Genomic DNA, 24,968 nt, shown 5'->3' with positions numbered 1-24,968 from the left:
AAAGGAAACAAAAACAAATTTATTTGGACTACGAATTTCGAAAGGGAAATGGAAAATACCGTGCATGTTTTCCACGGAAATGAGAAATTTTCCCAAAATTAAAACTGCCAAGAATCCATAGAATTTCTAGACCAACGCGAAAACCCAAAAAGATAATTCATTTCAGTACAATGTAATAATCCACAGCCCTGCCCAGTCCGTGCCCTGTCACACTTACAGTATCGCTTCATCAAGCTCTTCTTGTAGGCCGCCGAACGCTCCGCCTTGCGCTCCGGCTTGAGGCGCATTCTCGCCCGCTCGCACTGCGCCGAGTCATCCGACTCCGTGCCGGAGTAGGTGCGTCCGCGTCGGCGACTGGCCGCAGAGGCGGCCGCTGCTGCATTGGCGGCGGCGCTGGTGGCACTGCTCAGGGACAGATCCAGGGGCGAGTCGTAGCCATCCTGGTACTGCTCGAGCAGTTCCTCGTCGTCTGCATCCGCCTCGACATCCGCATCGGCCTCGGCATCGTCCGCATCCTCCAGGGTCTCCTCGTCCTCGATGTCGCTCATGGGCTGCTGCTGGCTTCCCTCGGAATCCCTGTGCTGTGGTTGGGGCAGGAGCTGACTGGCGGCAGACTGGACATTGCTGGTGATGACGGAACTACGTTGGAGCTGTTGCTTGCGCTCCCACAGGATCTTGGATACATCGTCTAGGGTGCTGCGAGTTTTGTCTGGGGAGGATTGGTGGTGCTGCTGCTGTCTGAGATGGTTGTACAGCACTTTGAACTCGCGGCAGTCGGGGGCGAGGGATTCGGACTCCTCCACCTCCTCATCGGCGGCGACAGCTGGGATGCTGATCTGTTCTTGTGGTGGCGCTGGCTCCTGGGCTTTGGCGGCAGACGCAGCTGGACTTGGACTTTGCCGCGCCGACCCTGACTCGGTATCATCTATGGCACCTGGTTCTGGTTCCCGTTCCCGTTCCTTCTTCTCCAGCTTTACCAGCTTCTCCCGCTCCTTCTCTGATTTGGGTTCTTCCTGGCTGGCAGCCTCCTCCATGGGCTCCTCTGCCTCTGGGCTCTCTCCCGCTGCTGGCGGGGCCTCTGCTGGAGCTGGCACAGCTGCTGCCGCTGGTGAGGCCACAGGCGTGGGCGGGGCCGAGGACAGTGACGAACTGGATGACGAAGAGGAGGACGAGGAGGAGGAGGACGAAGAAGAGGATAATGATAGGGATGAAGAGGAGGACAGCGAGGAGCTGGAACTGGAGCTGGAGACATTGGCTAGGGCTGCCGCCTGGCTGGCGAAATTGTGCGCCGTGGCAGCCACCAAATGTTGCACCATAATCATTTTGCACAACGCGTCGTATGCGTGATGTCTTCGATAAATGGTTGCGTATACGCAGCGTGTTACACTTTAGACATGGCTTTTCCTATGGGTCACTCCCAGTGGGTTTTTCCTCGTTTCCCTCTCTCTTGATTGTTTAAACTATTCTATTAAATTGCACTAAAATTTTTCTCTTTTTTGCACTTTCGGTTCGTTGTTTATGTTCTTCTTTTGCTGTTTATTTTTTCGTAGCTTTATTTGAGGTATTTTCAATTTTCAATTGCATTCAAAATGTATAACATATTCGGCTCTGGTTTGCATTTTGTTGTTGTTGTTGTTGTTGTTGCTTTTGAACTTTTCACAGATTCTGGACGATTTTCTTTGATTTTCTATCATGCGTAGGTTTGACTAATTTTGTGGCTCTGAGTGCCAGAGTTGCAGGGGCGCCTCTTTTGTTGCCGGTGCGGCAGAGACACAGAGAGACATTATATTGTTGTTGCTGTTGTTGTTGTTGTTGTGGGTAGTGGTATATTCTCTACTAAATATAACTCTATGTTGCACAAGCACTCAGCACGCTTGGGGCTTGGGGCATGCCACTGCGGTCTGTCTCTCTTTTTGCTTGTTGCTCGCTTTCTGGTGCTGTTCGTCGCTTCTCGCCGCTTGCTTTGTGGGGGAGCTGCCGCGCGGCACGTCGTTTATCTCTTACGGTATCAGCGAAACTAAAATCTAAAGTCAGCACAAAAACCGCTGCCACTGTTTGTTGGTCGCAAACAACAAACGTCAGCGCCAGCGTCAGCGTCAACGTCAACGTCAGCGTCGGGCAGGCAGCAACGCAGGCAGCGTTGTGTCTCGCAAAAGCGCGCGCGCGCCCCACTCACTCACCAATACCCAAATACTGTGGGGAGCCGAACCCCAAGACGAACACGAACACGCTCGGACACGCACAGGCACGGCACGGCACACGCACACGCACATGCAGGTGTAAAAGGCAGACAGAAATGAGCAAACAATCGGCGAATGGGGCTCTGAATGGGGCTCGCTCGCTCGACTCGCGCCGACTGAATGTTGTTGGAGCTTCTGTCGGTCGCTGTTGCTATCTCTGCCGCTTCTGCTGCTGCCTGTGATGACTGCGCTGCTCTGCTCTGCTATGGTGTGCTGTGCTGGCTGCGCCAAGTATTGCGAAAACATTGCGAGAGTGTAAAATGGCAAACAAACGTAATAGCGAGAGAGCGAAAATGTTTGGCGCTTGCTGCTGCTGCTGCTGCTGCTGTTCCTCCTCTTCCTTCTACTTCTACTCCTTTTCCTCCGCCCCGCCTGCTATGCTTCCACTGGTGCGGTGCTGTTGCAGCTACTTGTTTGCTCATTTGTGTGCGTGCTCATGTTTGGGGGGGATTTAGTGTGCCACATGCACATTTACATGCGATTCTCGCGGGCTTCCATTTTTGGTTGGCAGCGGAAGAAGTGACCATAAAGAAGTTTTCTCGAATCCCCTCATTTCCCCACAGAACCTGCAATCAATGAGTTCCCTTTGAAAAGATCACTTCCACGATCCATAGCCAAAACACGATCCACAACAATCACAAGCTGCGACGACCCAGACCCAGTGCCCACCACCACCCGCTATGGGAAGAGCGAGAGGAATTCAGCGGCTCTCCAAATGGGTCAGACAACGACTTCAAAAGGGCTGAACGATCATCTGGTCGGTGGCCACTGGCCACTGGCCAGAGCAGGACGAGACGGGAGGGGAGAGAGCAGGGCAGGAGAATGTTTGGCAAGAGAAGTCGTCGCTGACGCCGCTGCCGATGCTGCTGCTGACGCTGCTGCTGCTGCAATCGGCACGATTATGACTCAATGCAAGTGTATGTACGACACTGTGTGTGCGGAGAATGAGAGAGCGTTCGCGTTCGTGCGTTCTCTCTCTCTCTCTCTCTCTCTCTCTGTGTGTGTGACGATGGCAGTGGAGCAAATTTTCACTTTCCGTTTGTTTAGTGCTGTTTCTGGATGAAGGGAGCTCGAGGGGAGGGTAGGGATTGGACGGCCTTTCCATTTACTTTGCCGATTGCGATTGCAAGTGTGCGAGCAGGAGGCAAGGCAAGCACTCAGCACTCAGATTCGGCTCTGCTCTCTCTTCGCGGCTGCTGCTGCTCTCTCACGGCATATAATGTATGTTGCAAATAAAGGAAGCGAAGCAGAGCGCAAGTAGACGACGACCACGACGACGACAAGTAGAAGAAGTAGCAGCAGCAGCAGATCTGTGGCGGCGGCAGAAGGAAGAGTTTTGTTTTTAGAATCAGCGCCAGGGGGGTGTGTGGGCGGGAGTGGGTTGGCTAGGCTGGCGGGGGGTGTGTTAAAGAAGAACCTAAATGAGGCGACGCCGACACAGACATACTTTTGCCATAGCTCTTTGTGTGCCTGTGTGTGAGTGTGTGTGTGTGTGTCTGTGTGTTGGCTTGTCTGTGTTTGAAATGAGTCCAATGTACCGACCAACTGTCAAAGCGTGGAAACAGAAGCACTGCGGGAGGGTGGTAGGGGGGGGTCATGGTAATCAGTAAGAGGTGGAACAGAGGGATGTATAGAATGGACCTCTCGGGGACATGCTTAGGGTTTGGTTGCCGCCGTCGCGACGGCTCCTTTACCAACTCGACGAAGAACAGACAGAGAAAGCGAACGAAAGCGAGGAAGACTAACAGCTACAGCCACAGAGAAGGAGAAAGGTAAGGACAGTGAGGAAGGGGTCCACAGAGCGAGAGGGAGGGGTCGCGCCCAAAAGGGGGCCGCAGACAGACAGTCGTAAAGAATTTGTTGAAGAGGAAGCGCATTAGGTGGCTCTCGTCTCCGTTTCGGTCTCTCTGTGTTTGCCTATGTGTGTGTGTGTTTGCTGGAAGCTTCTGGGAGCTTCGCAGCTCCTTGACTCCTGCGGGCTTTATACGTACATAAGTAGGAGAAGGAGACGACGACTGTGTAGTCGATTCAAGTTTCAACAGAAGTCATTGAACAGCCAACGACAAAGCTGCACAGTGGTTGCAATTCGAATCAAAAATTGTAATATTACTATGACACTCACGATAAGACATCGATATATTAGTCACGAAGATCGGAGACCGCCAAAGAGCGAGGATTGAGGTACTTGCACTGCTAGACTATTTCCTGTGAAGATACTATCAGCTCCGTTAGCTCATTTTGTTCCTACCTAAACAAGTTCATTTATAAATCCATTGATTCGGCGATATATCTATTCCTTTCTGTGCTTTTCCTTACCCCTCTCTTCAGGGCTCAGCCACCACAGAGAAACGCTTCTGGCCCCACTGTACACAAGTTAAGTCTACAATAAAAGGGCGCCACCTACTCTGCCCACTCACTCCTCCCGCCCGCAGGGGGCCCAGACAAACGGGCGATGGGCAGGGAGGATGTCGGAAATGTAGAAGCAGGGCAACAGTTTGGGGTTTCGGGTATTGCTTACAGCTCCCTCTGCCACGTCCACTTCCACTTCCATTACCTCTGCCACTCTTCTGACAGAACCATAACAGTAACAACAAAATTGTATATTGAACGGAGCGTCATCCAGGGGCAGAGCAGAGCAGCAGCGAAGCAGCAGTAGCAGCAGCGACGGCGAGACACAAAAAATTTCGGTATAAACAGCAGTGAATGACCTCATATCATCTAATACACGCGCCATGCACTCAAACCACAGTCGTCCCAGTCGCAGTCGCAGTACCGCGTCCCAAAATCCCAATCCCAGTCCCACTCGCAGCAGTCCCCGTAAATTTGTCGCATTGACTAACCGACCGACTGACTGAATGACTGACTGATTGACAAACCTGGAGACTGTAGACGAAAGATGGCGAGGGAGCTGGAGCTGAAGCTGAAGCTGGAGCTGTGTCAGAGGCTGAAGATGAAGCGGAGACAGAAGCAGAATCAAAAGCAGAATCACAATCACAATTTCCACTTCCCCTCTCTTCTTTTTATGCACTCTCACTCGATTACGATGGCAACGGCAACGACGACAAGGCGACAAAACTGTATGATACCTCTGATTAAGAGGCCATTTCAGGCCAAGCCAAACTGGGAATGAAGTATGTGCATTAACTGCCTGTGTTCCTGCATGCATTCACGAATCACTCAATTAATATTTTGTCTCATTAGTTAAATATATAATATTATATAATAATATAATTTAAAGCAAGATTACTACCTGCAGGGTACCCTACAGCCTCGTTCTCCAAAAGCTAGACTTTCTTCCTTTTTTGTTTTTTGCCTTTTCTGCTGTGTTCCCTTTCACGCCAAAGCAGAAGTCAAAGTGGGAGAAGAAGAGCAGACTTTGTAATTGTTACGGCTTCGATGATGGGTGGGGGGTGGGGGACAGAAAAAAGGAGTGCTAGAGAGGGGGCGAGGGACTAGGCGAGGGAGTGTTAGAGAATCTCTTTGTTCAACGCTCGTAATCTTTTGCCGAAAAAAAGTGCTCGTCGTATAGTTTCTTTGTCTCTCTCCTAGCAATGGGTGGATGGGTGCACGGCACGGCTGATGGTAAGCGCGGGTGGGTGCCGGCAGGGGAATAGACTTTGATGGGTTAAACGAGCGAAATTTATAATGGTTCGGAATTGATGATTGCGACTTTGATGCTTGACGAGATTAGGAAGATACCGCAGCAGCAGCATCAGCATCAGCAGCCTGATAGATATCGGGTATCAACTGCAAGCTCGTGACCTGTTGGCGAACAGATCTTTAAGGTTGATTTTACGCTCAAATTAATGGGAAACTTTATGCGATTTACATTGTTAGTAAGGGGGATTCGGTACTACAGTCATTCTAACCGATGATTCAGAACTGAACATAAAGAGGAAAATCAATTAAGAGTGTGGAATAAACCATTAAGAATCATAGCTACGATGGCTCATTTTATACAGCAATTGGAGAAAGAGAATTGGTACGGTTTTTGCTCGATTTCTATCGATTTCGAAAAACTTAAAGTCCCTGAGAATTTTCTATGTGCGTAATTCTGTTACAATATTTCAAAATATCATAGAAATGATCAAAAAATCCACAAAACCTGGAGAGTTGGGGAAGGAAATAAAATGTAAACTTATATTTTGCGAATTTCTATACCGTCTTGAAGATTAATTTATGGTCAGATCTCATTCCAGCAACCTTTAGAGATCTCCAAAACTCCAAGAAGATTCCAAAACTCTTTGAAGAAGAGTCTTTTAGCTATCGCCCAACACAAGCCAAAAAAAAAACCTGCACAATCTTCTCCGATTCTCTGCCGAAAACTTCAGGAAGTTTCCAGAGCTCTGCGAACAGAGAGAGAGCGCGCAAAAGAGAGCGACACATGTTCACATGACATTCACCTTTCGAGCCGCAAATGAAAGCAAAAGAGCCGAAAACATTTATATTTGTCTGTACAGCAGTTTTTCATTAGCTCTGGGCCAAAACCTTCGCTTCGGACAGCCAGCTTCAATTGTTTCCCCATTTCCAGCCAACAAGAGCAGCAAAAAGACTGTGGCTCAAATGCACTTGACCATCAGAAGAAGAAACCGCCAAAAAAAAGAGAGACACAAGTAGATTGGTTGACTGCATCATCTTTTGGGGGCACCGACAACTTTGCGTATGAGTGATTTGCTTGTTCGTTTTGCATGTAACGCGGCCAATTACAAGTGTCAACTTTCTCACTACCCCTTGTGAGAACCTTGACCGCGACTTATGGCCAAATGCACACAAGTTCTTAACATGTTATTGAGATGACGTAAAAAAAATCAAGAAACTTTGGGGGCAAAAAGATCTTAAGCAAAAAGAGCAAAGTACAAGCATTTAGCATGATTAAGAATTATGATGATGAATAAGTTTTGTGCCGCTGCTGCTGCTGCTGCTGCTGATGTGGGCACCTTTTTGCGAGCCGAGCCAATGTCAATGATAAGATACTACGAATACGAATATGAGTAGTATGAGTACCAGTCAGTGGCAGACCGACTATATCTGGCTTTCTGTCTGTCACTGCCAATGACGAGAGCCAAGAGATTGTTGTCTTGTCTTGTCTTCGCTTAAAAAAAAAAAACTAAAATATGAAAAGAGGAGTCTGGGGAGGAGTACTGGCGGGTACTATGGCCAAAATCCTAGACAATGACATCGTCGGGCGACTCAACTTTTATGCGTTTTAATTAAACGAAATCGAAAGCTACACAGGCAGAGGCTGAGTCGGAGTTGGAGATGGGGATGGGGATGGGGATGAGGAGAAGCTAAAAGGAAATTGCTGATTGTGCTGCATGCAACATGATTCCGCGCTGCCACTGCCACAGCCACTGGCTGTGCTCTTGGCCATTGAATTTACTGCTTTGCTGCTCATTTGACCACAAGAAAAACCACTTGCACTTGACAACGAAAATGGTAGCAGTGGAAAAACTCGTCGCTGTGTCGCCGCCACACAACAATGGCATTCATCCTACATTTTGGCCCGAAAACAAGTTGCTCATACGCCCCATTGGCATTGTTTCGCTTTTCCTTTCTTTGAGCCACTGCTGCCACTCTGCCACTCTGCCACTCTGCCACTGCTTCCTTTCACCCCGACTGTTGCCACTGCTCTGCCCCTACTGCTGCTGCTGCTGCTGCTGCACTTGCACTTTCTTTTTGCATTATGGTCTGGGGAAAAACTTTCGATTTTCTCGCATATAAAAAAAATGCTACAAAAATATTTTTCTCGCTTGCAAAGAAAAAGAAAATGAAAGCGAAAATGCGAAATGAAAATGCGAAAAACTCGGGGAGAGGTGGCAGCGAGGGGAGTGCAAGAGAGATGTGTGTTAGTTGGCTTACACTTCCATTTGGTGTCCGTCTTGGTCGTCTTGGGATCTGCACCGTCAATTGAGCTAAATGGCAGTGCAACAGCCACCACAACAACAACAACAACAGCAACAGAAACACCAACAAAGTTGGCCATTAGATTTGATGTGCCCACTGTCCAACACAACACCATGTACCACATGGCCGAGTCATCGAGACAGGCCCTCGGGGCGCCCAGCTTCATGAATATGAACGAGGTAGCAGATAGAAGTTAGCTTTGATGGAGGTTCTTAAGATAAGAGATTGAAGAGGTAGAATCTAGGGGCTACCAGGAGACTGAAATTATACTGTTTAATGGCAATGGCAATGGATTTCTACTTAGTAGATTTCTAGCTAATTGGAGTGCTGTTCCAATGTTTTGAAGTGATGGGAATATAGGAAAAGTGACCCTCAATAAAAAAAACTTCTTACGAAAGTATGGTGGAAATTCTTCAATTTCTACGAGTCTTCAGTGTCTACCAGCTGTACGACTCTGCTTTTCCACCCAATTAGCACAGCAGCAGCTGTGAAAGAAAAGCCCCATGATTTGGCCAGGTTGGATGACCAAGTGACTGGCCACAGCGACGGCCGGCAATCGCGAGTCACATTTGTATGCAGCGCCATGCGGCCGTCCATTCATAATGAAAGTGAATTTCGCATAGTTTTTTCTCAGCTCCAGCTGGATCTGTGTGGAGCCCAAGCATCGAACTGCAGCCAATTTCTAATGCACCCTCCTCGTGGCGAAAACCAGTTGCCATGCCGTGCCGTGATCGTGTCTGGCAGCGAGCCGGGCCAAGTAAAAGTATCTTAGTAGGCCGCTTTTGGCATCGTTTGCCTCGGCATCCGATGGTATCGTTTCGTATCGTATCGCTACGGTGCAGCGTACGAGTACCACTGACTGACTAACTGACTTCTTGGTCATGCAACGTGCCGAGGAAAATCCAACAGCCAAAAGCGAAAATCGAAAAGAAAACGCAGCCAGAGATCTGCCCCGCATGGGCCCACATGTGGCTGGATGGCCGGCCAGCAGTTTCACATTCGTTTTCTGTTGTTTTCTTTGACTTGTATTTTATTTTCTGGCACCAAAACATTTGCCTATAACGTGCAACGTGCACTGGTCCCAGGCCGGAAAGTATTTATTTTAATTAACGAATCGCGTTGGAGTGGCCGAGAGTTGCTGCGGTGCTGGCCGATTTTCCTTTTGATTTCCGAAAGGCATTAATTTTACATTTTACTTTCCATCTCTTTCGGGTCCCGATCTGAATTATCATTTCATCTATGAGCCTGATGCAGATACAGGTAGAGAGGGCCCCCCTCTGGGTTGTGTTCCACATGCTTGCCAAAAAACGTCTCTGAGATTCTGTCCTGTCTATAACCGCATCAAAAATATATACATATCTTTACATTTACAAACTGTAGCTGTACGCCTTAAAATGCATAGAAGTGTATGGATTCCTTTGTGCACATCTCAATAGCCTTGCGCTATATTTTTAACCTTTTCAATATATCTTTAGACTACGCAAATGTATCATTAGACTTCCCCAAATGTATCTTTACCCCTCTTGAACGTATTTTTCCTCTTCCCAAAAGGTATCTCATCCCATCTAAGTGCATCGCTAGCCTCATAAAATGTATATACACCCACACATTAAGTATATGTATCTCTATCTAAGTCTACACCCTTCTAATCTGTATCCCCATTGCTCATTTGTATCTTATGTTCATTGAAATTCAATGGAAACATTTCTCGATGTCTCTTTCTCTCTCTGTCTCGCTCTCTATCGGCACACTGTCCCCCCCTTCAGTGTCAGTCTCTCTCGCGGACGGACAAAAGTTGATTAAACTGCACAATGACAAGCGGCAACAACAACGATTTTCAAGTTCAGGCTATTGTGAATCCGTAAGATACAAACGCTAATTCAAACGAGCATTTCAGCTGGAAAATTCCCAAAAAAAAAAAAAAAAACAAAAAAAAACAGCAGCAGCAACATACTGAACAACATATTTATGTATAATCAGAAAGCTGTCATGCAACACAAGAAACAACAATTTACAAGCAACAAATTTACAACAAAAATCTATCAACATCACAACAACAAAAACTCGCTGCAGCAAAAAACCAAAGAAAACAAATAAGAATAATACATGACAGTAATCAACAATCTACAACAATTTTCACCAACAAAAATGTAAAGAAAACCAACAATCAACAACAAGCTTTATCTTCAACAACAATCTACAGCATAAATCTTAAAAGATTCTCACACTTTTGCAAATGTTGTTTGTGGAATGTAAATCATATTGTTTAATAAAACTATTAACTAAAAGTGGAAAAAAACTATACACAAAATAAATGCAAAATGTTGCCCCTCTTCTCCGCTGTTGTTGTTTTTGTTGTTGCATTTGCCTTTCGTGCGTTTTCATTTTCGTTTTGGTTTTTCAGTATGTTGCTGTTGCTGTTGTTTGTTTACGTGTTTTATTGAAAAAGATTTTCAATGCCATTATAATGCACACACACATTCACACATGCACCTCTAGCTGTAACTGTGTGTGTTCGTATCTGTGTCTGTTGTAAATGCAAGCAAAGCAAACGTCCGTCTAACTGTACGACCGTCAACCGCAGTCATTGGGCTAGAGAGACGTTAGAGGCATTGCCTCGTCTAATGGTTCGCGAGGAGGGGGGAGTGAGGACGACGAGCATGACGACGACTGCGGCAGCGCAGCAAACAGTAGCAGCGACAGCGACAGCGACTGCAACGCCAACTGCAGCAGCTTATCCGCTCGACGTTGTGCCAGTACCTTCCACAATACACGTCGTCTGAATGGAGGAAATAAAGGGGCGGAGAGGGGGCTGCCTTAGAGGCATTGGGGGTGGAAATATCCTAGATTTCTAGGTATCTGGCCCTCTAACAAGTTCCCACGAAATAATATATACATACATATATTCTGAGAAGAACTCTTTAAATTGTCTTGGTGCATAGAGGGCTCTTAAAATGTATCTAAAATTCGATAAAATGCATATCTGCTAGAACATCTTGGATATATAAATATCCAGGAATAGCAGAATAAAGAATACATACTAGAAGGTAAATGTGTAACCTTCAGAATAAAACTAAATTCCATAGCTACCATCACGTTTAAGTACATATGTACGGGTAGATAGATTTGATCGATTTTCAATGAAGTTAGAAGTGCTTCGATCATCAGATACATACAGGTAGGTACATTCCACGTCTATCAACATCTTATCTTTGATACATCCAGCTTTAACCTACTTCTCTGCGTATCTAACTGCTACAACTTATCTTTATATGAGGAAATCACTCATAAAGAATATAGCCAAGATAGATCACTGCTGAATAATATGAAAATTGTATGTTGTTTGCTATATATTATTTTCGCAATAATCTATAACAGATTTTTCTAGATCACACCCACACCTTGGGGAGCCACAGCCACACCTTATGAATATATAGCAAAGGAAAGTTTTTGCACCGACATGGATGGCCAGCAAATTGATCGTGCAATAATTACTGCATAGCTGCAAGCTGCAAGTTGCAAGTTTTACGTAGTTGCAGCTTGCTGCTGCTGCTGCTACTGCTACAGATGATGATGAAGTTGTTGCTGTTGCTGCTGCTGCTGCAAATGGAAAGCAACGAGAGGGAAAGTGTTGCCAGTTGGCAGTTTTCATTTTCCATGGCATGCTGCTAATAATACCAATCATAATGCCGCATAATAGACACACTGACATTGAAACGGGCCAGAAGGAGGAGTGCCAGGGGCAGAGACTGAGGCAGAGCCACAGACAGAGGAGCAAGAGGAGCCAGAGGCAGAGGCAGAGACAGAGACAGAGACATAGGCATCGTCAAAGGTGGAGCTGGGGGGACAGAGACAGTGTCTGCTGCCAACACGGTAGCCGTACCCCAAGTGAGATCGATTGGCATCGTCGATCAAAGCCAGCAGAGGCAGAACAGAGGCAGCAAACAGCAAAACAGCAAACAGCAAACAGCAGCAGCAGCAGCAGCAACGTCAAATATTGCATTTGCAAACTGCAGCGGCAACGTCGACGACTGCAACGACATTCAACTGATAGAAGTCAAAGTTCTGAGAGAAGGCGACAGATAACACGTCACTTGACTCGAATGGGGACATGGACAACATGCGTGCTGCCCCCCAGCCCCGAGTTCTCCCCCCCTTCCGTTCAGCAGGCAGGCAGGCAGCAGCAACTAAAACTACAACTACAACCACAGCAAAAACAACAAACAACAACAACAGCAGAAAAAACGACAAGTCCGGCACTCGCCGCTGCCACTCGAGAGTCGACATGAATTGTCGTTAGCTTCGCTCTTACCCCACGGGGCAGTTCATGGAGGTTCTACTGAGATTCCCCGCCAGCACCCCAGCACCCCTTTGGTTCTACTGGCCTGGCCCCCATCCATCCTCTCACTCTATGGTTTTGTCTCCCTGCTCAGCCATTCTCTCAGGTCTGCTTGATTTTGTTGTATTTCTCAGTTGATACCCTGCCCCGCGGGTACTTAGATTTGTATTAGATGTTTGCAGCACAGACGAGGAAAGCAAAGGAAGAAAACATCATCATAGTGGGAGTCTATTAATGAACATCAATTGGTAAGGGTATCTGAAACTTGGTCTGGTGCCGATGCTAGCCTTCCTTTCTCATTTTTATTTGTTAGAATTTTGCGCATATCGAACGCCACAGCAGTTGCTGTTGCCGCTGAATGTTGCAACGGGGCGGCCGCTGCTGCTGCCTCTGGTGGATCGATTTGGGGGGGATCGATAGACGGCGGGTGGAGATGGAGGCGAGGCGTCTCTCTCTCTCTCTCTTGGTTAGGCGGTGTTTATGGACGTTTTTGTCTGTCGTTGGGGCAGCAGATTAAAAAAAAATACACATTTTTTTCAATTTAAATTGTTTGTTGTTGCTCCGGGGTTCTGGTTCTGGGTTTTGTTTCGTTCAACATTTATTTTGTTTTAGTTTTATTTGAAATTCCCCCATTGCGTTGCAGTTGAAAGCCAATTGTAGTGGCTGTTGTTGGCTGTTGTTGGCTGTTGTGCATTTGAAAGCCAATGTCTCTGCTAGACGGCGATTGGCAAGGGTAATGGGTGTTTCAGGGGGTGAACAAACCCTAAGATGTCCTAGAGCGACACTAAAGGTTGCTGAATTGTTGAACATTTTATTAAAATTTAAATGGGGCTCTAAGTTATCCTTCACAATATATCAATATTTCTGAGAAAGTTTCCAAACTTGGTCTCTGGTATTTCTGTACTAGGAGGACTCCTTCCTCGCAGAGTCTGCAGAGAGTGGGTACCAATTATGCCTTCGTCTAGCTGTCATTAATTTTGTAGCCCATTTGAAATCAGACTCAATGGTTCTTTCATTATCATTCCATCAATCAAAACGCACTTACAGCTATCAAATTAAGCCCATACTCGTATATCACCTCCAATAATTGCTTCCATTTAACGCTGATCACGCTGAGCCCAGAGGCACCCTGTACGGAGGCAACTAACGCACAATTACCCACAGACACAAAATGCATGCCAAGAGACGAACAGACGGAGGAGCGGACAGACCTCACAGATACAGATACTTGTACTTGTGTTGTCTGTCGTATATAGAAGCACATTGAATGCATTTTATTTGCTTAGGCATATTTTTAATTTGCGAGGAAGGAGAACAAATAATGAGTGCCACACTAAATGGCACAGAGAGAGAGACAGAGAGAGACAGAGAGAAACAACGAGAGAACAACAACGAAACGAAACGAACGAATGCGACTACACCCGATTGCGAGTTCTCGTACTCGTAATAATAGCAACAAAATTTTCCTTTTCTAGGTCTAGGCCAGATGCACAATTACATTCTAAAATATGCACACAGCTGAAAAGAAATACATTTATATATGTACATATATATATAGAAATATCCAAGTGTTTGTGTTTATCGTTAGGCGGAGGGGAACAACACAAGCACCAGGTCCCAGAACCAGGTCCGGCTTGCAGCAAGCCAACAGGTAACACTGAATGGCCACACTCTTAGATATAGGGCCAGGCCCCAGCCAGCAATCCAACCAACCAACCAACCCATTCATCTGTTCGGGGAATACATATATAATGCGATCCACCTGATTATTCCAACACGAAACGAGACACAGCAGCAGCAGCACGAGAGACTTGGCTTAGTCTCATTCTCAGTTCCTGCAACCTATAAATATTAATCTATATATGTATACGTGCATATACATACATATATAGATACATATATATGTATATATAGATATATTATAGATGCACAAGTTGTAGTCACAGACATCCGCCTAATATTTTCTGCATTTGCAGTTGCCGTGCCGTTGGCATTGCAGTTCTTAATGTTGTTGCATATTGCATGCATGTACATACATACATATGTATGTATGTATTTTGTTGCAGTTGCAGATGTTGTTGCCGATGTGATGTTGTTCTTGTTCTTGTGAGCCTCTTACGCATACAATTTTTCGCTTTCGTTTTTCACGTTTCTGTTTATTCGTTTTGAAGGACAAGCCCCATGTGCCCCATGTCTAGTGCGAATGCGAGAGTGCGAGTGCAAGTATGTGTCGATGTGTCTGGGTGTCGATCTGAATACCGAACTGCAACAAGCAGCAACAACATCAGCATCATTACGAGTATGCATCTATTTACACGTCGCATAATGGGCACGCATATGGGGCTGAGATTCCTAAACGCCCAACATTCATTTCTGGGCAATGATAATGACTTCTTTCTGTTGGAATGGCCATACAAGTCACAAGTATCACAAGTGTTATGCAACTGGTGAAGGGTAGGTCAGGTTGGGTCTTGTAGGTCGCGCGATTAAGTTCATCCCGATTAAAATATGTACTCAACGCTGGTACGATATGTCATCCTATTAGTTTACGTAGCATTTGAACCTTTAAAAGAAGGGATTGCCTAGAAATTACATATCTCGATTGATCTTCAAAAAATTGATTAATTTCTCTTGTTGATGAAATTGTTTTGATTAAGAATGGGAACTTGGAATCTCTACTTGGGGTACTCTTTATTCGCTGTTAATTGATTTTGTAAAGATAATAATTATCGATATACATATATATATGGACCCCTTTAATGCCCTTTTTATACCCGTACTCAAAAAAGAGTTAAGGGGTATATTAGATTTGTGGTAAAAGTGGATGTGTGTAACGCAGAGAAGGAAACGTTTCCGACCCCATAAAGATAAACTTGATCAGCATCAATAGCCGAGCGATAGAGCCATGTCTGTCTGCCGTCTGTCCGTCTGCCGCTGACCGTCTGCCGTCTGTCTGTCTGTCCGCTTGTTGAGCGCCTGATCTCAGAGCTATGCTAGGGCAACCAAATTTGGTTTCCACACTCATGTGATACACCGCTACAAGGTATTCAAATCGCCCCGCCCCCCCGCCCCCACAAAGGACGAAAATCTGTGGGGCACATTTTGATCGATAACTACGCAGATCGTAGAGATGCCCATACCACCAGACTGCCGAACTGAACCAGATCGGACTAATTATAGCCAGAATGGAAATAATTTTCAGTTGCTTCCCTGCCCCCCCCCGTCGACGACAACGAAACTCATTTCCCCGCCGCACACTGCCGCGTTCAGTGCGCGGCAACCCCTAGCGGGGAGATGTAGAACTAAATGGGCAGTACATTGTACAATCTACAGTTAGATGTATATACATTGTAGATGTAGATGTGATACAGAGTAGCAAAAAATGTAAAATGTAAAATTTTTTTTTCTAAAACTAAAAACATAAGACAAAAATGTATATACTGACTGAGTACGGGTATAAGTAGAGTCGCGTCCCCAGAAGCGACTCGCACGTTCCTTCTCGTTTTGTATATTTTTTAATGCCATAATTGTAAATGTTTTCATTTGTACATAAATTGCACTACATTCGAGAAACCACACACATCCAATTAGTCTTTTCTGCATCTCTGACACACATTCGAAAGCGCGCCAGTTTTTCCGCTCATTTCCCCCATTTCCCGACAAACGCAATTTCCATTTCGCTAAAGAGAGAGAGAGAGGAAGGGAGATGTCTGTCTATCTATCATGCATATCCGTTTCCACAGATATGCATAGATAGATATTCGTACTATGTACCTCTAGACTGTATAGATCTGTGTGTCGGCACGATCTAAAAGAAGACTAGACATGGCAGCAGTTGACGGATTATGCCCCAAAGAGGCTGTGCACCGAGAGTGGGCGGTGGGGCTTGGGTCTAGAGGGGGTTGCAGTTGCATTTGCCTGACAGGAGGAAGCTAATTAGGGGCAACACGTTGATCAATCCTCCCTTAGGGGATGGCATTGGGGAAGGAGCAACGAGAATGTTTGCCAAAGACGGAAAATGGAAAATGCAAACAAGAAGTGCCATGTTTTGGATGCCATATAATATAGCGCCAGAAGCATCAGCAGCAGCGGCAGAAGCAGAGCAAAAGCAGCAGCAGCAGCAGATTTTGCTTTTTTTCCTACATTTCATTTGGAAAGAGATGTTGTGCTGGGTGTGGGGTGTGGGGGGTGGTGTGCAGGGCAGGCAAGCATTGCAAAAGGGGAGCAAAGCAGAGCAGAGCAAAGCAAAGCAGAGCAGAGCTTTCGCATACTCTCACAAAGCGCACACTTTTTGCTTTTATATCTCTCACTCTCTCTCTCTCCCTCTCTCTCTCTCTCTCTGCATGTGTGTGTGTGTGTTTGTATGTACGTTCGGGTGCAGCGAACTAATTCAAGGCTGCATACCACACACGCTACGTTGGCGACTGTGACGGCTACGCGGTTGTGAAGGGGGGGGCCTGTGACGGGGAAGCAAAAGCAAAAATAAAGCTATCACTGTGTTTGTTGCTTGCTCTCCCTCTCACTCTCTATCTTTCTGCTGCGCTCTCAGCTCAAGCGCGGCGCTCTCTGTCGGTGTATGTTGTTCCCGTGTGCTTGTGTGTTTGTGTGTGTGCAAGACAAGTTCAGCGCTAAACATTCAAAGCCATGTCGGGTGGTTAGGTGGTTCCGCGCGGGGCTGGCTTTGAGAGGGGGAGAGATCGCACCGCAGACTGACTGCGACTGAGAATTTTGTAAGGTTGTATCATCATCATCATCATCATCATCGTTGACGCGTCGCTGCTGCTGTCGACGTTGCCTTTTGTTTTCATTTCTGTCTTTATAACGAGATGCGACGGCGACGACGACGACGGCACACGCTCTAATGCAATCCAATCCAAAGGCAAATAGCGAACATCGAACAAACTGGAACTAAAACTGAAACTGGAAATGAAACCGAGCTTCGTTCAGGGACGGAATGCATTGGCAAGGGCCCACTGCATAGGGGGAGGTCGGACCCTTCGCCCCCGCACATTGAGTTCAAGTGTGGCCCCCGCGAAACCTCCAACTTCCTCAATCCGCCCCTGGCAATGCATCGCAGTAACAATTGCTCCTCCTCCTCCTCCATTCAGCTTTTAGTTTCTGTTCACTTGTGGGTGGGGTGAGCGGGAGGCGTGCAGTGGGAAGAGAGAAAGTGGGTGGACAAGACGAGAATAGGTAGGGGGAGTTTCAACAGGAAGCTGTCTCGCATTTCATGTTAATTTCCCGATGGAGAGAGAAAGAGAGAGAGGGAATGCACCTCTGCTATACCCCTTCTTCCATACCATTATCCTATTTCATGATTTTTTTTCGCTACTCTCTATCTCTTGCCTTTCCCTCTCTCTTTTCTTTGCATTTCCATTGCCGCTGTTGAGGTGAAGGTGAAAAGTTTTGAACAAAAGTTTTCTTTTCCTCTTCCCTATCTACGAGTATTCCCCAAAGAGCAGACAATGGGTGGAGGAGGGAGGGATAGGGGATGCATGCCCGAACTGGTTCAGAGTTTTTTTTAGTTGTTGCTGCTCTCGTGTTAATGGGTTACAGTGCAATTAGGACAGCGAGAGAGCAAAGGCAAGAGGTACGGAGAGATAGAGAGGGGAAGGTGGAATAATGGGAGAGCGGCTGTGTGCATATTGAATCAGATTAATGTGTAATGAGAGCCCTGATGATGTACCAGCAGTGTCTATCGAAAGGAAAGAGCAGTGCAGGAAGTTCCGAAAAGGCTTGCACAAGGCCGTTCCCCTACAGAAATGACTGAGAAAGAGTTAGTTTATATTTATTTCCAGCAACTTTGAGTCCAAGATCGGATACTATGAGTTGGAGTAAGAATTTAAAGATGTTGAAAAGTTCTCAATCCCTTTATACAACCCAACAATTCCTGGGTTAATTCCTCACCCCACAGTTCTTCTGACTAGATTCGTAAGATAAGAATTCCTTGACATATTTCTAACCAATTAAGATCTTTCAATGGCTCCACCCCCATACCAAAAAAAAAACTCATTTAACATTTACATCTGCAAGTCGAAAACTTCAAATCGCTCAAAAACCTGACAACTGGACCATTAATCAATCTCCGACTGGACAAAATGGCGCACAAAATGACTTCATTTCACACAGGCCAGCGGGTGGGGCAGGGGCAGGTGTAGGGGCCGCCGCACAAAAGAACACGAAGCCAGCCAAGCTGTCCGTCCGTCGTAATGCTACTGCTACTGCTGGCTGCCTGTTTTATAACGAGGCTAAGGCGAGGCTCCTGCCAAAAAAAAAAACGAGAACAGAAACACACAACAACTAAAACGATATCCGTTAAAACTTGAACTCGGCGGTCAACCTGCAATGCGAATGCGTACAGCAGCAACAACAACAACAAAAATAAGCGAACAAATTTAGATAAGTCGCAAAACAAATACAATACTGTCGTATAAGTACGAGTATATAATACAAAATAAAACAGAAATCTCAACAAACTAAAGTCGAGTGCATCGACCATGGGACACCCTGGTACTTATTATGGAGTACGAGTATTACACCACGTAGAAATGAGAGAAAACTTCTTAAGTTGGGTTACCATTTACTAGTATTATAATTTATAGATGCTCCGCTCTGCTCCCTTCTAGTCACTGTATTGATTACAGGGTATTTAAATAAGAGAGAGAAAGAGAGAGAGAAAAAAAGCAGCCGAAAAGCAACCAAAAAAGTAACAACAAATGCCAAAGCAATCAAGAAAATTGCAAAGTGCATTTTGCACTGCCAACGTTTGGCACTCGGGCACTCGCAGGGGGGATGGATGGTGGATGGGGATGGTTACTGAGGGGCAGGGGCAGTAAGGTGGTTAGATGGGGAGGAAAAGCTTAAGTGGGTGAGGAGCGGTGGTGGGGTATTTTGTTGCTGGTGACAGTGACGTGCACTCGGCCCGGTTCGGTACGGTACGGTTCGGTTCAGTTCGTTTGCTGGCTGGCTGGCAATGGACAAATGAACGCCCCTGACATCGTTAGTTGTTGTTGTAAATGTTGTGTTAAAATTGTTGTAAGTTTTTTTTTTTTGTTGGTGTTGTTGCTGTTGCTGTTGCAGTTGTGGCTGCGACTGCAGCAATTGTTGTCGTCGCTGTCGCTGTAATTGTTGTTAGACAACGCAGTGATGGTGGACGGGGCACGCAGAAAATCCTGATTTGGTTATAACAACGCACATTTTAAAAAGCGAAAAACGAGCAACAAACTCAGAAACAACAGCCCCACACAGAAAGAAAAAGAGTTGCTTTTAATATTGATTTAACATCATTAAATAGTTTTAGCAGGGTTTTTGGGGTGGCAAAGACTTTCAGGCTGGTCCAAGAGATTTTTTTTACGAATTTATGGCTAATAATTTGCACTATTATTTAAGTGTTTTAATTTGTTGCAGTGCATGGGTACAACATGAATCTAAAATTCAAATTGCCAATCCAAATCTAAAGCCAAGAAATGCGTGCACCGCGTGCTACAGCCCTGAGCCATGGCTAAAGCGATACGATATACTCACTCGGTAGAATGGAAAATGTCAGTGGATATAATCAAATAAATAATCTGGCTAAGTGGCGACGAGGGTTGCACAGAAAACAGTGATGAAAATATGAGTTAAAGATAGAAAGGGAATTCTAGGAAGAACGTGCAAAGGCTTATTGCATTTCTAGGTAAAGACAGAGGAAGAAGAAGAAGATCTACGGGCAGAAGATCAAGGAATTTCAGAAAATTTTCCAAGTAAAGTTTAAACATTAATATCCGAGTGGCCATGAAAAAAGATACTCCACCATATGCCAGGAATCAGCTACAATCAAGTATGCGCAATGGCACCAGATCATCAAAGTGATTGGCATCTCATCCATCCCATTCCCGTCTCCCCATTCAATCAGCGGGTTGTGCAGCCCTGGAGTGAGCGGTCTAACGCAGAAACTAACGCACTTTTCAAAAACTGCTCGGCCTGCTCGTGTGGAACCCCTTGACATTAATAGCGAGTCGCGGAGTCTGACTCCAAGAGAAGCCCAAGAGCTGGGCCCCAGAGGGTGATGGGGATGCTGGGGCTGGGGTTCCGCTGTGGCCGCCGCAAAAGAACCTTGGACTGACGCTGAACTCGCACATAAAAGTGAACAATCTTTGCTGCCTCCATTCTCCGCCTTCGTCTCTGTCTCTGTCTCTGCCTCCATCTCCGCCTTCATCTCAGAGTCTCAGAGTCTCAGCGTTGACGACCGCTCGCAATGTCAACGGCTTGCCGGAGAGGCCGGGAGAGAGATCCGAGGAGCAGCATATCAATGTTTCAAGCCCGAGACTCTGTCCGAGTCCGAGTGCTGGCTGTCGAGTGTCGAGTGTATCCTTGAAAACGAGAGTTCAATGTTTGGGCCGAGCGGCGCTTGAACCCAGTCGCAAGGACCAAAGGAAAAAACGGGACTCTCAGTCCGAGAACCATCCCAGGGGGAGTGCTTTTTGGGCGTATACGAGGACGCTATGATTGTGCCTCGTTTACGGCCTGAACTTCAACGAAATTGTTCAAGTTCAAGGTTGCCGGAAAGCCAGAGAGCCCAAAACGAGTCCAGACACCCCCTCCAGTTTCGGGTCTTTGTCTGCCGCACGCACACAGAGTCACACGAACACACACACACACACACACACACATACACATGTGAACACAGGCAGAGAAAAATGGCCGACTAGGAGTGTGGGCAGCCATTTTGTCTGTGCCCAAAGCACCAATACCAATGCAAGGCTGGGGGGTGGGGTGCCAGACGGCAGTTTAAATATATATATATATATATTCCAAGCATTTCCTACACACAAAACACATTTACAGCCCACACACACACAAAGGGGAGTAGGAGTGGGAGTGGGCGAGGGCGAGGCAAATATCCTTTTGACCTTGAGCGCACAATTTCCACACGCAAAATTTATTGACCCGACGCAGGCGAACGAGAAAGAGAGTGGGAGGGAGGGTGGGTGAGTTTTCGTCTGACTTGGCTTCGTCGTCGCCGAAGGAAACTTGGGGAAAACAAAAACGAAAAAAAGCGTCGAAAGAAAACCCAAAATGGCCCGCCCCTCGCACCGTCTTTTCCTCCCTGAGCTCTGTCTGGCTGTGGCTCTGACTGTGGCTGTGGCTTGAGAAAAGGAAGTAGGTGCCAGGCCATGAAGGACGAAGGAGCAGGCGTAGAGGCGTCAGTGGTGTCTGTGTGGGTGGTTGTGGTATGTGTATGTGGCATTCAGGCGGTTCCCAGAACCGGGGATCCAGTCGCCGTCTGCCTTTCGTGTCAATAGACGTTTATTTGTCTGCCACCCGGCTGCACCCTGCCTCCCCCAGAAACCCCCACGGGGTGGTGCTGGTGTTGGTCCACCTTCCTCCGATTTAGGCAGAATGACGAGACAACAACCCGAGCGTCGACATTTGTATTTTAGTCTGCGACTGTGACTGGTGTCTGGGGCGGTGACTCTTGCCCAAACAGCAAGTGGTTGGGTGGTGCGGAGGTGCGGAGGTGCGGAGGTGGAGGCCACTGTGCTTGTGGTGTGGTGTGGCTTGGGGGACTCCTACAGGAGTTGGTTGGCCCTTTATAGGGAGGACATCCTGTCGGGATTTAATAAACAAGTTACTGGCCTTTTTATTTATTTCTGCCAGTTGCTGCCAGACAGTGCTGTGAGGTTTTCTTTGGGGGCGGTAGAACCATAGGGTGCGAGATTTATCCGAGGCTGCTTTTTACCCCACAAACAATTTAATTAGGAAAACTAATTAGATTAAAATTTCAAAAGTGGGCATGTCTAGAATTATTAATTACAAGACAATTATCAGCTGGCAGTGCTTTTTGTATGTGAAGTTTGAATATTTGATATGTTTGTAGCGCTCCATTTTGCCGCCATCTTTTGAAATGCTTTGCTTGTGGAACCAAACACAAAAGCTTGGCTGTGAAAGCTTTGGAATCAACAATCTGGACTTTAAGCTTTGTATTGCAAGCTTTTGGCTTGTAAAACCAACATTCCAACTACATGGCTACGTGGCGACCCTAGCGACCGCCCACTTAAACCAGAAATTACACATTAATTTTACGTGCAATATACAAAAGTTTGACAGCGCGAAAGTATGCAATGCTATGCTACGCATTTCAGTATCAGTTAGTTCCCAAAACAAACTCACCCCGAAACAGGGCGCCACTTATCATGTAGATATTTCTACACACATTTTACATGTACAAATATAAATGTACCTACATTTGTGTGTTGCACAACACACGACAGTTTCGAAGAGTTTGGCGCCACGCTCACACGCTAAACAATAAATTCAAATACAAATCGCTAAGATATTTATGCACATTAAATGGGGTAAAAAAAAAATATATCATTCGTTATATGGATAAGAAAATCTCTTGACTTACCGCCCATCTTATCCAGCCGCTTCTCAATGTTCAGGCACTTGGACATGAGCTTCTCCACGAGCAGGGGATTCGCTGCGGCGCTGGTCACGAAGCGGGGCTCCTCCGCATGAGGCTGGCCGCCCATCAGAGCGTACTCCAGCTTGGTGGAGCAGTCACCGCCTGCGCCGCCTCCTCCTCCATTGCTATTGTTGTTGATCAGATCACCGCAGAGAGCGGCAGCAGCAGCTGCCACAGCAGCCGCCGCCGCCGAGTTGGAGGAGCCGAAGGCCAGAAGCGCCTGCTGGCCATTGGCGTCACCACCATCGCCCAGACTGGCGGCCACCGAGTCGACCAGGCCCTGGGCGCTCAGCTGTGCGTTCTCTTTGGCTAGCAGATCATCGCCGGCCACCACGGCGGCGGCGACGCTCGCAAAGTCATCGTCGTCCACCACATCGGCGGCACTGATGACGTTGTTGTTGTTCTCCTCCTGAAAAAGATACAAAAGGGGGGAGAGGGAGGGAGTGGGTTGTAGGGGGGGTGTGAGCAGAGATGGAGAGAAAGAGAGAGAGAGGAGCGGAAGAAAGGAAAAGAAACATATGATGAAAAATCCATTTAAATAATACGAAAATCGAATCAGCAAAGAATCACTCTGGATCGATCCGATATATACATATAGTCTGCATGATTGAATGTGTGGAATAGTTATATATGTATATAGTTTTGAAAACTTCTCTGATCTGTTCTTGGCGGATGTACATTTTCGACTTTCACCTCAACCAAATCGGACAGCAGGCTCTCGATTTCAAAGTTGCTCTCGGAGAAGCTGCGGAAGAGCTCGTCGGAGGAGTCGCTGCCACATAGCGGCTCCACCACCACATTGACGCTGCGTGCCGCCGATCCGTTCAGTTCCCCGCCAACACCAAGTCCAACTCCAATGTTTGTAGAGCCTCCAATTCCTCCGATTCCTACGCCCGTCTGCTGTTGATTGTTGGGATTACCAGCCGATTGGATTGTCGGATTGATGCCTTCCGTTCCATTCACCGCTGAATCATCCTGGAAGAGAGATCGTTTTTAGAGAAGGGTTTCATATTGTGGCTTGGGGTTTAAATGGTAGAGAGAAGGGGGTTTAAGCACGGCAGAGTCCGCATTAGAAGGATCCTCAGGGATCCCTACTCCTTCGAGCTTCTGTGGTGATGTTGAATTTTGTATTGAAGCATGTATGGAATGTTGAAATTAGGAGTTTTGGTAGACAGTTGAGACTATTGCAGATGGGCTGTTGAAGCAGGTTGAATGTGGCTTGCTGTAGATGCAGAATATAGCTGGTTGAAATTGATGAATATCGGTTGAATTGGGATTGTGGGAATTGTTGCATATACACATAGATTCAAGTCGTTGATTAGTTGATTAAATTATGTTTATATCTTTCTTTAAATGAGTCGCATATTTATTAAAGATTGTTGAATGATTCACGAAGCTGTTGATTGGTTGAAATTGGTATCCCGATTAGGGATATTTTGGGGTATCTTCGGGACTGGTACTCACGGCTATGCAGGTTGCCAGATCTAAGCCACCGACAAGACGACCATCGTTATCCGGACACCAGAGCAGTGCATCGTCGATAAAGGGCATCGCTGATAGGGCAAAGCCTGCACTGCATATGCTGTTCACTGCCAGCGTGTAGCCGTTTCCTGAATACCCTTGCCAGTCGCGAAAATTCTGCTCAATCTTGACGGCGCCCAGGTCCAGGGTCTCCTCGTGGCTTGCCTTGAAAATGTTTCCTCCGTTTGTTGGCTTCGCTCTCGAAGCCTTCTTTTTTGTTTGAAAATTTGATAATTGATTTTACAATAAAACTCCTTTCTCTATCACACTCTTTTCAGAAAACGTTTTTCTCCTTATCATAAGATTTTTGTTGGTTTTTGGAAATTTCGTTGTAGGCACTTTTTATGAGACGGTTTTGATTTTTGGTTTTACAAACGAAAATTTTTGTATAAATGTTGCTTAATTTTTAGTCTTAATTGATGTGATTTGTTTTTGGACGCAAGAGCACAATCAAAAAAATGTTTATCCTTTCTCCTCTCTCTCTCCGTTTACTAGGCGTATACTTGATTATTGATTT

The 24,968-nt window shown here is 46.3% G+C and overlaps 1 protein-coding gene across 2 annotated transcripts in view; it reads right to left on the bottom strand.

Annotated features, from left to right (window-relative positions):
• LOC111076913 (ecdysone-induced protein 74EF) overlaps positions 1-24,682 on the bottom strand; it is a 39,522-nt gene extending 14,840 nt beyond the window's left edge. The window contains exons 1-3 of one of the 2 annotated variants that reach the window (XM_022370964.2): positions 24,395-24,682; positions 23,609-23,905; positions 22,874-23,339 (exon numbers count right to left, since the gene is read on the bottom strand). In XM_022370964.2, the coding sequence (XP_022226656.2) occupies positions 22,874-23,339; positions 23,609-23,905; positions 24,395-24,481 (850 nt within the window). In that variant the 5' untranslated portion in view covers positions 24,482-24,682. Of the gene's footprint in view, positions 1-217; positions 2,340-22,873; positions 23,340-23,608; positions 23,906-24,394 lie in introns of those variants that run through there. The other variant, XM_022370963.2, reaches the window with a different exon arrangement.
• Between the last annotated feature and the right edge of the window lie 286 nt (positions 24,683-24,968).

Source organism: Drosophila obscura, unplaced genomic scaffold, assembly GCF_018151105.1.
Source record: "Drosophila obscura isolate BZ-5 IFL unplaced genomic scaffold, ASM1815110v1 contig_30, whole genome shotgun sequence".
Taxonomy (NCBI): Eukaryota; Metazoa; Arthropoda; class Insecta; order Diptera; family Drosophilidae; genus Drosophila; species Drosophila obscura.
This window is presented reverse-complemented; position numbering and strand designations above follow the sequence as displayed.